General features: G+C 43.7%; 1 protein-coding gene across 2 annotated transcripts in view; it reads right to left on the bottom strand.

Moving 5' to 3' along the window:
- The window catches only part of Sorl1 (sortilin related receptor 1), a 181,478-nt gene that overhangs the window by 18,300 nt on the left and 148,971 nt on the right, over positions 1-14,207 (bottom strand). For both annotated transcript variants that reach the window (XM_045145521.1, XM_004667350.2), the window contains exons 36-41: positions 10,184-10,296; positions 9,876-9,980; positions 9,084-9,156; positions 6,109-6,191; positions 4,885-4,981; positions 264-448 (exon numbers count right to left, since the gene is read on the bottom strand). In XM_045145521.1, the coding sequence (XP_045001456.1) occupies positions 264-448; positions 4,885-4,981; positions 6,109-6,191; positions 9,084-9,156; positions 9,876-9,980; positions 10,184-10,296 (656 nt within the window). The remainder of the gene's footprint in view (positions 1-263; positions 449-4,884; positions 4,982-6,108; positions 6,192-9,083; positions 9,157-9,875; positions 9,981-10,183; positions 10,297-14,207) is intronic.

Consider the following 14,207-nt stretch of genomic DNA (forward strand, 5'->3'; position numbering starts at 1 on the left):
ATACTGCCACACACACACCCACACCCACACCCACACACACACACACACACACACACACCCTAATAAATAAGTAAAGTATTTTTAAAAAGAAGAGCATGGGATGCTGGGAGTCAATCTGGACTTTGCAGGGGCAATGGGTGGCCTGTGTTAGGGGTAAGGAAAGAAGTAGTGGCAGTAGGGAAGAAAGTCTTATGGCTGTTCAATGGTCTAACCTTAGCCCAGGGTCCACACTCACTGGGTAATTGTTATTCTGCTCCCCTTACCACATTCTTGGGGCCAGTCCAGGTGCACTCTACAGCAGTCTGGTTGACGGCCTTGGCTTTGAGACTAGGAGCAGGTGGGCGAACTCCTCTGGTCAGGACATGCTCAAATGCCAGTGGACTATCCCCCAAGTCTGTCTTGGCCCAGGCAGAAATCTCATAGGATGTATGAGCTGTCAGGTTGTCAACTGTAAAGACAAGGAGATGCCAGGAAGAAATACAACTAGCCAATATTAACTTTAAAAAAAAAAGTCCAACATCCTTAACCATCAGGGAAATGCAAATTAAAACAACTATGAGATTCCACCTTATTCCATTCAGGATAGCAATCATTCAAAAATCAAATAACAATAAGTGTTGGTGAGGATGTGGGGAAAGAGGAACCTTCATTCACTACTGGTGGGACTGTGTGGTGATTTGATGCAGGTATCCCCCATAAACTTAGGTATTTTGAATGTTAGTCTCTCTGGCTAATGAAAATTGGCAATTAAAGCCTCTTGTAGGCAGTGTATTGTTGGGGGCAGGCTTATGGGTTTTATAGCCAGTTTCCCCTTGGCAGTGTTTGGCACACCCTCCTGTTGCTTTTTTCTACCTTATATTGGCCAGGGGGTGATGTCGACCCTCTGCTCATGCCATCATTTGCCAATGCCATTGTGGACCTTCCCTTGAGCCTGTAAGCAAAAATAAACCTTTTGCCCACAAGCTGCTCTTAGTTGGGTTTCTAACAGCAATGCAAACCTCACTGTTACAGAGTGAAAACTTGTACAAAACTATTCCTCCACTGGGAATCTACCCTAAAGGCTGCACTCTGTACTGCAGAATATTTACTTAACCATGTTTATAGCTGCTCTATTTACAATAGCTAAGAACTAGAATCAACCCAGATGTCCATTGTTTGATGAATGGATAATGAAGATGTGGTACATTTACACAATGGAATTCTACTCAACAGTAAGGAAAAATGATATAATGAAATCTGTAGGAAAATGGATGGACTTAGAACAGATCATACTAAGTAAATACACAACAGCACAGAAATACAAATGCTGCACGTCCTTCCTCATATGTGGTTCCTAACCCGGAACAGCTTGAGTTGCAGGAATACCTGGTAGACAACTTGAGGGACAGATAATAGGGATGGAAGGGTTTGGGAGAAGGAGAATGGGGATATGGGGGCAAGCTATACATAAAACTAAAGCCTAAATGATTTAAAATTAATAGAAACCTTCCTCCTGGGAAGTAGACTAAAAGATATAACCCTCACTAGGTATATGTGGGGGGTTGTTGTCTGTTAAGAAGGGTCCTGGAGAGGGTGGGATGAAGCCTAATACTAAACATATGGCTCTGCCTTGTAGCTCCCAGTACCAGAAATTGTTTACAACCTACATTGAGCTGTTGGTCAGAGAGACCTACAAGGTCCCCTCACCCCTAACACAAGCCACCCATTCCCCTGCAAGTTCTAGATTGACTCATGGCATCCCACAGGGGTATTCAAAATTCAGGATATTGTTAATAAGCCACATGAAAACCTACTTTTTTGGATAATGGCACACCTAGAAACCACAGACTGTTATAAGAAAAATTTCACTGTCAGAGATGGGATACCTTCCAGTGAGTTGTTGGCCAGGGAGATCCTTGATGCCCCCAAAATATTACAGGCCATTGCCAAGGCTCTTGGTTTCCCACCAGGAATAGATAATAAGACCCTATTGCTGAAGACTCCACATGCCTGGGCTGCAAGGTCACTGAGAAATCAAACTGAGGCTGAGCTGAAAACCTTCTCCCAGTAGACCAGCTGACAGAAAGCTGGAAAAAGATGCACTGCATACAGCCCTATAGGAGAGAGAATCCATCAGTGATAAAAGCAAAACTGCACACTGCAAGCCTCCAGTTTGGTCAGTCAGGCCAAGTGACCCAACAGGTGGAAAGAAAACCACAGCTTGTACTGGGAACCAAGTCAGAATCCTATGGAAACCAGGATCATGGACTCCAATGAGAAGTTCCCACTAGTTTTTGGTCAAAAGAGAGGCTACACCCATCAAAATACCTCTTAATTACCTATGCCTATTTCCTTTATCCCATGATGATCTCACTCTCCATTGGAGGATCTGGTTTTCCTTTACAGAAGACAGCGAAAACCGAGGACCACCAAAATCTATCAACCCAACAAGAAAAGACAGCTGACTCCCTGGCAGGAGGTGAGCCAAGCCTTGCACATCAGCCAGGGCCCAGGAGAAACTTTAGAGGAATGGGCAAGAGGAGCAAGAGCGCTGCTTCCACAGTGAGCCTGGCAGCCTGGGCCAGGGTGATGGTGATAAGACACTGAGGATACTCAAAGCATACCAAATCAGAAATCCAGAACTTTCTGAGGGCTCAACTCTAGAACAGACTTAAAACACATCTACCCAAGCTAAGGGAATTTTGAAGAGGAAACAGAAATATTGTAAGAGGACCAGGATGGGAGGGAATATCCAGAGGCATTGCCTCCATACCCCCCCCTCCCCCATGACTGACTGCTGTTCTCATAACTCATAGCCCACAACCCCATGGTGAATACCAGCAATCCCACTGAGGAGTGGAATGGAGGCAGGGAGGAGGGACATGGTAGCAATGCATAATGTGTCCATACAAAGCTTCTACTTAATAAAAAACACATACATACATATTTAAAAGAAATATGGGCAGGTATGGTGAGGCGTGCCTTTAATCTCAGTACTTGGGAGGCAGAAGTATGAGGACTGCTGTGAGTTCAAGGCCAGCCTGGGACTACAGAGTGAATTTCAGGTCAGCTTGGGCTAGCATGAGACCCTTCCTTAGAAAAACTAAAAACATACAAAAAAGAAATATATAGCAGTATCATAAATTCAAGTGAAACCATAGAAAATGTTAAGTTTCATTATATTTTCTGCTTTCTAAATTTTCTGAAATAAACATATATTCTCTTCTAATCAGGGGGTGAAAGCCTTCTTAAGAGAGTGAGCAAAGGGGAGGGCATGCTGGAGTGTCACTTGTGTAATCAGAAGGATGGGGGATTCAAGGAGTGAGCCTACACTTTTGACTGCTTATCTTTTGTGATATACTGTGACACCATCTCCTTGTTTGTAAGCTGGAGAAAAAGAATAGCATTTATAGCAGCTGGCAGCTGCAGAGATTAAAAAAGAACATTTTCGTAAAGTGCCTGGCATGATGCCTAGGGACGAGCTAGGCCTTCACAGATTTCAGGCACCAGCCACAGAGACTTCTCATGCTGATCCTAATGATTCTCCTGGTGGTAACACTGGGGGACTGTGATCACTGGCTTTGGAACTGGAAAGATGAGGAAACTGATCATTTTCTGAACCTCAGTTTCACCTTTGTAATATGTGTAATATGTGTGTACCTCACAAAAAATTGTCACTGGGGAGATGGACAAGAACTCTGACGGCAACACCAGAAGCCTAGGTGTAGCTGCTCCGTATTACTTTTCCCTTGCATGATCTTGTTGGGCAAATTATTCAAGCAGAGAGGCTGGCACACAGTGGTAATCCTAGCCACAAGGCAGGCAGGCCAGAGGCATCACCAGTTGAGGTTGGCCCAAGCAATAAAGAAATCAAAACCAGCCTGAGCTAAAAATGTCTCAAACTACCAAGGCTGGTTCAGTTCAATGATAAAGAGCTTATCTTGCACATACAAGGCTCTGTGTTCAATTCCCAGACCAAAAAAAAAAAAAAAGGTAAAAGCACATTTATAGCTTATATTTCATAAGACGTTAACAAGGAGTGAATGAAACTATGATTAAAGTACTTCACAAAAACAGGCTAGAAGAGGAAAAGAGTAACTAACTCCCATGTTATCCTCAACATTCACAGGCAGATTTGGAATTGAAGGTTTTGTCTTAGAAGTAAATTCATATCTGTGTGTTAGGTCATCCTCAGACATAAGAATTGTAGTTGAGGGCTGGAGAAATGGTTTAGTGGTTAAGTGCTTGCCTGTGAAGCCTAAAGACCCCAATTCAAGGCTCGATTCCCCAGGACACACGTTAGCCAAGGGGGCACATGCGTCTGGAGTTCATTTGCAGTGGCTGGAGGCCTTGGCACGTCCATTCTCTCTCTCTCTCTCTCTGCCTCTTTCTCTCTGTCTGTTACTCTCAAATGAATAAATAAAAATAAAAATAAAATCTTTAACAAAAAGAATTGTAGTTGAGACTTGTTCTTTGTCAGACCCAAAAGAAGACTGAACTACCTCCTTCCTCAGTTTGTTTATTCATTCATTCAGTTGACATGTATTTACTGAATGCCAACCACGTTCTAATCCTTGTGCTACCTATGACATGCAGTGGAGGGATAATGTGCCAGGAAGCAAATAGATAACAGAGCTGATTCCTATGGAAAAACCACGAGCAGAAAGTGACTCTGGCTTCTTGATGGTTCTTCTTCAGGTTAGAAGGAGGCTTGAGGAGCTAGAGAGTGAAGCCTTTCTCCCTGGAGCCAGGAGCGTACTTACAGTGTCCTCATGGAGAAGAACCGTCCATTAGAACCATCTCTGCAGAGATCCTTCCCTTTCCTACACTAGCTCTGCCGGAAGGAAAGCACTGCTTGAGTCTTACTACTTTCTGCTCATGCATCAGCCAGCTCCAAGGTGTTACCTTTATGTGACAGTGAGCTCCCTCGGAAGTTCAAAGTCCTCTTCTCTTGCTTGTGGGTATCAAATGCCCAGAAGAGGTTCACCACAAAGCCACTGACCTGCCAAGAATAAGGAAGCATGTACTGTGACTAACTGACACAGGCAGGACAAACAGGTCCCCTCTTTACTGTTTCATTAAGTGTCTCATCTCTTCCAATGGACAGGTGTTTACTTTTGCTTTTTAACCAACTTCTATTAGTGCTGCCATTAAGTAACTTTAGTTATAATTTATATGTTTCTAAATACAGACATGTACAAAGTATGTTCAATACACAAAATAATGCTATAGAAAAAAGACAACCAATTAACAAATATGGAAAAAGGAAACACTGAAAAAAAAGTTAGGCTGTAGTAATTAAATATTAGTTCAGCTTGTCCTTGTAGCCAAGACCCAGAGTTCAATACAAAGGGCTGGTTGGTGAGAGCTCCATGCATCAGGAAAGACTGCCTTTTCCATGTTCTCTGCTCAAAGAGTCTTTCCACACAGGACAGCACACAAGACAAAAATGTTTTCAAGAATGACAACTACAGATAAGAACCATATTTAGGTCATTTCCTGTATCAATACTCCTCGAAGCCAAGAACTTGATCGTCAATTGTAGTTAGGGAATGTCACAAGAACTCTGAAGACTGCTTCAGAGGAATGCTTGTGAGGAGGGGCAAGTAGGCAGGAAATAACCTTATGGAAAGTCGATCTCAGCTTGTGAGATCACACAACAAGGGTGCACTGGGCTATGCAGGTGAGCAAGTAGAGGGACTAATGGTGGTGAGGAGGAGGAACTGGGTTATACAGGATATGAGGTAGATGTGTTTCTTGGGTATTCAGCTCTCCCAAGAAGCTTGCTCCTCCACTGTGGGAACCACTGCGCTAGCACCAAGCACCAGGAAATCCAATAAAGCTGAAAATTACAGAGCACACTCTCCGTTAGCACCAACTCTTTATTTGCACTGTAGCTGTGAACCATATAATTATACGGTTAAAGAAAAGAGGCACCAGGCTATGGCAGAATAATTATATGTGGAGACTCAAGTTGTTCTTCGTGGGGGGAAGGAACCAGCCTCGGTCTGGTATTTTGGCTTCATGAGATGAGGTTGTTCATTCTGTCTAATCTTACTGCCTGGGTCCTATCAATTCTCATACAAAAGAAAGCTCCGCCCACTCGCCAGTTTAAGATTTCCATATTACCTTGATATCGCTGTCCATGGTCAGGGTGAAGCTCAGAGAATTTTCACCACAGCTGTCAATGTGGATATCTGGTGGTGGGATCACTGAAAACAAAAAGCATTCAAAGAGAGAAGGCACATGATGAAAAGCGAGGAAGGCAGAACCGCATGGTTTTCAACTCAACAGACAAAGCGGCTTTTCAGCTGGGGAAGAAAGGGCATTTCTGTGGCTGTCTGGTTTACCCGTCTATCTTTCCTACCACCGTTTCACTGAGTGAGGTCGAGTCCACCATTGCTTGGTGAGCACACAACAGTCTTGGCTCAGTCAGCTAGCCTAGCAATTAGGTTGAGCAGAAAAGTCCCATTATGCCCATGTCTCCACTCAGCCCAGCTTCAGCTTGCTCTTAAGAGGCTGGGCTCACCGTGAGTACCATCTTTATAAGAACCAATGAAGTTGCAGCAGCCTCATGTCCTTCTAGAAGGGTGCCAACCTGGTGAAGGATGAACCCTATTTAAAATAGCAAATGTCTCTGTGGCAGACTGGGAAAAGAGGTGGCCATGGAGCCTGGAAAACCTGAGTTTGAATTCTTGTTCCCTGGCACTTCATAGGTGTGTAATTAATAACAATTTATGTATCTTCACGTGGTCTACTGACTCATAGGTCTAAATTTCACAGAATTTGGCAAGTAAACAAAGATAATATGTGTACAGTGCTTCACATGCAACTATTATTTCTTTTCTCCTTTCCAGTGAAGTCTCATTTAATATACAATTGATTTTCTCCAGGACAGGAGCTCAAGGTCATATCTGAGGGCTTGAGGAGAATACAGGCAAGAGAAAAGCCCCCATGGGTTCAGTTGGAAGGCCCACCCACAAGAACGCTGAGCATGCTGAGCCTAGCATCATGTAAGAGCTCTGGGGGACACACATGATCAGAAACGCTACTTAAATGACAAACTGCATGTGACCCAAAGAACACAGCCTTAATAAAGGAAAGTCAAGAGAGACACAGCAGTAAGTGCTGCAGTAGAAGACATGTTGAAATCTGAGGGAATCCCTCCTATGTTCAAACAGGCTATTAAACCAGTCTTGAGAAAAATACAATGACCAGAAGACTATGAGAAGCTTCAGGCAGCCCACTTACAGTCAAACAGCCACCAATATTATGGGAAAGCAGCCTGACTTTTAATCATGGCAACTCCAAGCAGGTCCCAACCCTCCCTAAAGCCCTGTTTCCTCAGCTATAAAGTTAGGCTAAAAATTCTTTTTGCACAGAACTCATGTAAAATGTGAGGCATGGTGCTTCTAAAGTAAGAAGAGCTTGCTGGGCTGGAGAGATGGCTTATCAATTAAGGCATTTGCCTGCAAAGCCTATGGACCTAGGTTTGACTCCCCAGAATGCATGTGAGCCAGATGCACAAGGTGTTGCATGCATCTGGAGTTCATTTGCAGTACAGGAGGCCCTGGTATGGCCATTCTCTCTCTCTTTCTCTGTATTATAAATAAATACAAGATTTTTTAAAAAGAAATGCTTGTTAAATGGCTTTGCTCATTGTTCTTCTTACACATTCATTAAAGACACTGGTACTTCATGCTGACATCACTGCTGTGCTGTCTTTGTCCTTATTTTTTAAGTCATGACAATCCCAGGTCACAGGTATTTCACAGAAGTGCTTTCTGATGCAGCACAGAGTTCCTCTGAACATACTCTCTAGCCAAAACACATGTGAGGAGCTGAGACAGCAAAGCCAGACAGAAGAGGTTTACGAACACCACACATGGAGATTTTCCAATGCAGAAGTTGGAATCAAGGGAAAGGGTGATTTTCCTGAGTATCCCGTTTTGGGGCTGCATGGTCAGTTTGCTTTCACTTAGATTTTGTAGAAAGAAATAAGATAAGGAGAGTATGAGTTCAGCACACCCTCTTTAATTCCTGAAAGTATCTGTCCTGCCCACAAGCTGGCACCAGTACTGTCTGGCTGCCTCTTGCCCTATCTTCACATTCCAGAACACAGAGGTACCTAGAGTGACTCTCCATGACTCAGAGCCTCTCACAGGCTCAGAGTAAAGTCACAGCACTCAATCCTATTCTATGCCACAGTGTTCATCTGATTTTGATATCTGCAAGTACAGGAGTGAAAGTGCCCAGGGTCAAGGCTAAGCTGAGGGACACACTCAGGGAGATGAGCTGCTGACTACTGTCCAAGAGGCACCAAGACTCTTCAGTCAGCTGCTTCAATGCACCACCTGCCAACTCAGTCTTCCTTCTCCACTAGATACTAAGGATAGAGTGGAGCAAAACAGACCAGACCTGGGCCCAGTGAGGCTCACATGCTGGTTAAGGAGCAGCCATTTGGTAAGCAGGGAGGCCAGGGGATGCAAGTGCCTCAGCCCAGAGGGATGTGTGCAACAGGTTGATTAAGAGCACAGGCTTTGGAGACAGACATGGGGGGAGGGGTCCATTCATTGCTTTGGTGGTCTAGAGTAAGTGACAGATCTATTTTCCCTTCCTAATCTGATCCTATAGCTGTTGAGGGTCCGAATAGGAGAGCTGCTGTGTGCAGAGCCACGAGTGCTGCACAACACCGAGAACCAGCTCTGCTGCTGGATGCCACCCCTGACACAGCTTGCCAGTGACACCAGGGTTAGTCACAGATGTCAGCAAGAGGCTTTCTTTATAATGACATGAATGAGCATGTATAAACTCTGTCCACAGTTAGTCCCTTTAGTGAAAGAGGCTCCTGTGGTATAAGTTGCTCATGCTCACAAAGGGACTGTCCTAATGGCCAGTGGACATCAACCCAAGGAGGAAAAGTACACTCAGTGGTCACCTAGATGGGCTTCTCAGCTCCAGCACAGACGATACCAGGAGTATCCCTGTCCTAAGGAACAGGCAGCCATATGAAGCCTTCTAATCTATGCTTTTCCTTCCCCGTCTGATTGACAGTCATGTCCAGAGGGCTTCTATCTGAATCTTCAAGTGCTGGAGTCATTTACCTTTTCCTTTTATGGTGGTGATGGATTTAGAATCGCTCCAGTTTCCTATTCCACGACTAGTCACCGCAGCCACCTTTTCAAATCAGAGTGGGAATTAGTATGAAATAAAAGCAATACACCATGCAGCAAGAATCTTGAGTGAACTAATGGGTTAAGAATTTAGCAATGAGGGCTGAAAAAAAGGGTTTCAAGAACCTCAGCAACTGAAATATAGAGGGCAAAGATGCAAAGGAAATTATAAGAGTCCTAAGAAAATGAAATTCATATTGATTGGAAGATACCCAGGTTCCTCTAAAGGGCAAGTGTGTATGTGTGTGTTCTCTCTGAGACCTGTATCCATACATAGTTATGCATATACACACATATGAAGGGGACATCAGGAGAAATTATCAGTGAAAGTGTTTCTACAGGGTGTGTGCTTAATGGTTTAAGCAAATATATTTTCTACAATACCTATCTCCTCTGTGCTAAGAAATTCACATTACACCTCATAAGAACCTCACAAAATCACTTCATAAATTCCACTTAGTTCCATATCACTCTGAAGTTAAAGATAAGCAGGAAAAGAGGTGAGTGCAAAAGTATAGGAACTAGAAAGCTAGCGGGGTATCTGGATGCAAGCAAGGGGAGTAGCATTACTGTAAGGCCTTGGTTATGTGAGGGAAGTCTGACCTCCCCTTTAAGACAGCAAGCCGAGTAGTTGGCAGAAGAGTAATACATATCTTTGAAAGTGAAGCATGGGGTGGTCACAACTAAGACTGCCCAGCTGGTCAGGTCAGTGTGGATACTCACTCTGACAGTGTAGAGGGTATTGACCAGTAAGTTCTTTATTTCTGTGGAGTTACTAGCAGCCCTCTGGGAGGCCCACATCTTAGAACCACTCCTGCTGTATTCCACCTAAAGGGAAATGAGACAGTATGAGGCAAAAGAACCCAATGGTCAGGAGCACCTAATATCTTGCAGACAGGGAGAGAAGATGGATGAAAAGTGTTTCAATGGATGGGGCATTATCCACAATGTCATAAGAAGATCTAATCACACAAAGCACCCAGAAATCTCTGCCACTCCAATACTGGCACCAACTCATGGTAGGTACTTACAATGTACTCACGAATGAGACCATGGGTGTGCATGGGAGGAGTCCAGTGACCAACGATCACACCTTCTGCTTCACTGTGGAGTGACAGCTGGAGGTTTCGAGGGCTGTCAGGCACTAGAAAAGAGTCAAGTAGGAGTAAAGCTCTCCCTGCTGGCAGACAGCTTGAGCTTACAAATAGAAAAATACTCCACCAACAAGCAGTCAAGATCCAATAAGTGAATTTAATAAAATTAAATGGCACAAAAGCAACACAAAATTCTACATGTTAGTATCAAAATAGCTGGAAAGAAATCCCACTTACAATTGTTCAAACTAAACAACAATAGTAGGAGTAAATTCAACCAAGAAGATGAAATATCTCTCCTGTTTTTCAAACCTCTGCATGACGTGTGTGTGGTACTGTGTGTGAGTATAGGCATGCATGTGCCGTGGTGTACATGTGGAGATCAGAGGACAGCCTGGCATGTCAGTCTGCACCCTGCACCTTGTTTGAGGCAGGGTCTCTCAGTTGCGAGCTAGCTGGTGTGTGGACTTCTCTCTGCCTCCCATCAGCTGTAGGTGCACTAGGATTGTAGACACACACCACCCTGACTTTATGTGGGATCTGGGGATCAGAATTCAGGTCATCATGCTTGTGCAGCAAACACTTTTACCCACTGAGCCATTTCTACAGGCCAAGATGAAAGATAGGTACAATAAAAATTTAAACACAGGTGAAGACTGGCATCGTTATAATGCTAGTGCTAGTGAGGTGCAGGCGTGCTGGCTGGCCAGTCTAGCCTGCTTAGTGAGAATTTGGGACACCTTTAATCCTAGCATTCAGGAGGCAGAGGTAGGAGGATTGTTATGAGTTCGAGGCCAACCTGAGACTACAAAGTGAATTCTTGGACAAGAGTGAAACCCTACCTTTAAAAACAAAAACAACAACAAAAACAAAACAAAACAAAAAAAGGTGGACAGTGCCTCAGTGCCTGAATAATGACACCTGAGGCTGTCCTCTGGCCTCCACATGAATGTGCACACAGCACTCACAACAAACATGCACCTACACATACAGAGAACAAGTAATAAAACACAAGTAAGAGACATTGAAGAGGATAGCCAGAAAATGGAAGGAAAGTGGCTTCCTCTTCATGGACTGGAAAAATTAATATTGCTAAAATGGCCATGTTACTTAAAACAAAAATAAAACATTTAAAACAACTATAAAAAGAACAAGTAATCTGATGTCAAAATATATAAATGATACAGATAGACATTTCTCAAATGAAGATATGTAAATGGACAAAAGTTTTATGAGAAACAATGTCACTCATGATCAAAATGCATGTTAAAACCCCTGTGAGGGCTGGAGAGATGACTTAATGGTTAATGTGCTAGCCTACAAAGACTAAGAACCCTGGTTAGATTCCCCAGGACCCACATAAGCCAGATGCACAAGGGCCGGCATGTGTCTGGAGTTTATTTGCAGTGGCTGGAGGCCCTGGTGCGCCCCATTCTCTCTCTTCCTCTCTCTAACCCCCCTTCTCTCTCAAATAAATAAAGTTAAAAGAAAAAAAAAAACACTGTGAGACATCACCTCACTCCCCTCACAGTAGCTATCATCAAAAAGGCAGCAGTAACATGAAAGTAACTACAATAATTCCCAAGTTTATTCCAGCACTATTCACAACAGCTAAGACATGGAATCACTGTAGGTGTCCATGGACAGATGAAGAAAGAAAAAGAAAAGATGGTACATATATACTATGAAATAGTATTAAACCATAACAAAATCCTGTTATTTGTAGCAACATGGAAAAACCAGAAGGACATTATATGAGTGAACTAGTCAGGCAATGCAAGAGAATCACTGCACATTCGCACCTATTTGCAGAAACTAGAAAGTTGACGCTACAGACGATGGGGAGAAGCAGAGTGATTACCAGACTCTGGGAAGAGTGGAGGGTCAGGGAAGGGTGGAGAGAGGATGGGTGAGGACAGCTAGACGAACAAAGATTAATGCTCAACACCACAGCGAGATAGCCCACGACTAACAAAAACTAACGAAAAACTTAAAAAATAGCTAAGAAAAAGGAGTTTAAATGTTCCTAATATAAAGAAATAACTGTTGGAGCTGTGGAATAACAATTATCATGATGTACTTAATGCATGTTGTATACATGTTGAAATGTCAAACTCTACTCACAAATATGTAGAATTATTGCATGTCAATTACAAATTTAAAAAATATATTTAAAAATTAGGGGCTCAGAAGATGGCTCAGTAGGTTAAGTTACATAAGCATGAAAACCTTAGTATGGATCCCTAGCACCCACACAAAAGCCAGGCATGATCCTAGTGCTGGAGAGATGGAGGCGGGGGATCGATCCTGGGGCTTGCTGGCCAGCTACTCTGGCCGAATCAGTGCACTCCAGGTTTAGTAAGAGACTCTTGTCTCAAAAAAGTTGGAGAGAAATCAAGAAAGACAACCAACGTCAACATCCAGCCTCACGTGCACACATATGTGCGTACATGCACACAAACACCCATACACCTCTCACCTACACATGCAAAAATTAAAGGAGTCAACTAGAGATTAAAACCCATATGCAACATCTTCCCTCCCTCCCTCTTCCCCTCTCCCCTCTATCTCTCTCCTCTCTAACTCTTGTATATTAGTTATGTTTTTCCTCAAGTTATTAGTGGGCACTGACCTGTAACCCCCACTTCCAGCTTAGGGATACCATCCACAATGAGCTTTTTTTTAAAATTTATTTTTATTTTTTATTTTTTTATTTTTTTTAAATTTTTTAATTATTTATTTATTTGAGAGTGACAGACACAGATAGAGGGAGAGAGAGAGAATGGGCACGCCAGGGCTTCCAGCCTCTGCAAACGAACTCCAGACGCGTGCGCCCCCTTGTGCATCTGGCTAACGTGGGACCTGGGGAACCGAGCCTCGAACCGGGGTCCTTAGGCTTCACAGGCAAGCGTTTAACCGCTAAGCCATCTCTCCAGCCCCATAATGAGCTTTTGATCAGAGAAACCTACAAGGTTTCCCAAAACAATGACAGACTTCTGTCAGAGTACTTGATGACCCACCAAAGGCCAGTGGTAAGACCCTATTGCTGAAGATTCCATATGCAGCTAATACGCAAAATCGAACGGCATGGCTGGAAGCCAGGAGAGAGTCAGTCCCCAGACAGTCAGCGTGTCTAGTGCCAGAAGGCGCTACATGGGCGACTGGGGGAAATGACCAATATCTGTCCAAGCAACTCATTGTCTAATCTAATTAGCAACAAATAACCTGACGTGATGCCCACACAAGTGCAATAGTGGCACACAGCCATGGTGAGGAACCAACTACTCTTGATTTGGCTAACTGATCCACTCAGTGGTACTAGACCCATAGCTGGAGCTGGGAAACAAGTCAGAACCATACCCAAACACAAGCCTACTCTATAATATCAAGCTATCATCAATCATGGGGTACAAGAGGGCCTACACCTATCAAACTGTCTATCAAAAAAGTAAGTGTTATTTCAATTTTCTGGGTGCTAACATACTCTCTGTTGGAGAATCTGCTTCTCTTTTTCAGATAGATGCAGATCATATGGAGAGAGCTGCCCCAACATACCTCAAAAGGGGCCCAATTGAAACTAAGGACAACTGAAACAAGCAAGGGTGATGGATTTCCTGTGAACCGGATACCAGCACAAAGGGGAAGGAGACCAACGCAGAGAAAAATCAACTCCTACCAAATCAGAGAGCCAGAGCCTCAGAGGCCCCCAACACCTCAGCACTGAAGCAGACCAAAAATGAACCCAACATGGCTCAGGGAACTTTTGCGGAAGAGGGGGCAGAAAGAATGTCAGAGTCACATGTTGGGTCATGATTTGCAGAGACATTTAGCATACCAATAACTGGGTGCTAAGTCCACAATGCACGACCCATTTTCATCAACAAGGAGGGTCTAATGGGAGGGGGTAGATCATAGGTGAGCCTAAACAATGGTACCAAACTGCCTGTATTTGATGAAAAGA

This window comes from Jaculus jaculus, chromosome 3, assembly GCF_020740685.1.
Source record: "Jaculus jaculus isolate mJacJac1 chromosome 3, mJacJac1.mat.Y.cur, whole genome shotgun sequence".
Classification (NCBI taxonomy): Eukaryota; Metazoa; Chordata; class Mammalia; order Rodentia; family Dipodidae; genus Jaculus; species Jaculus jaculus.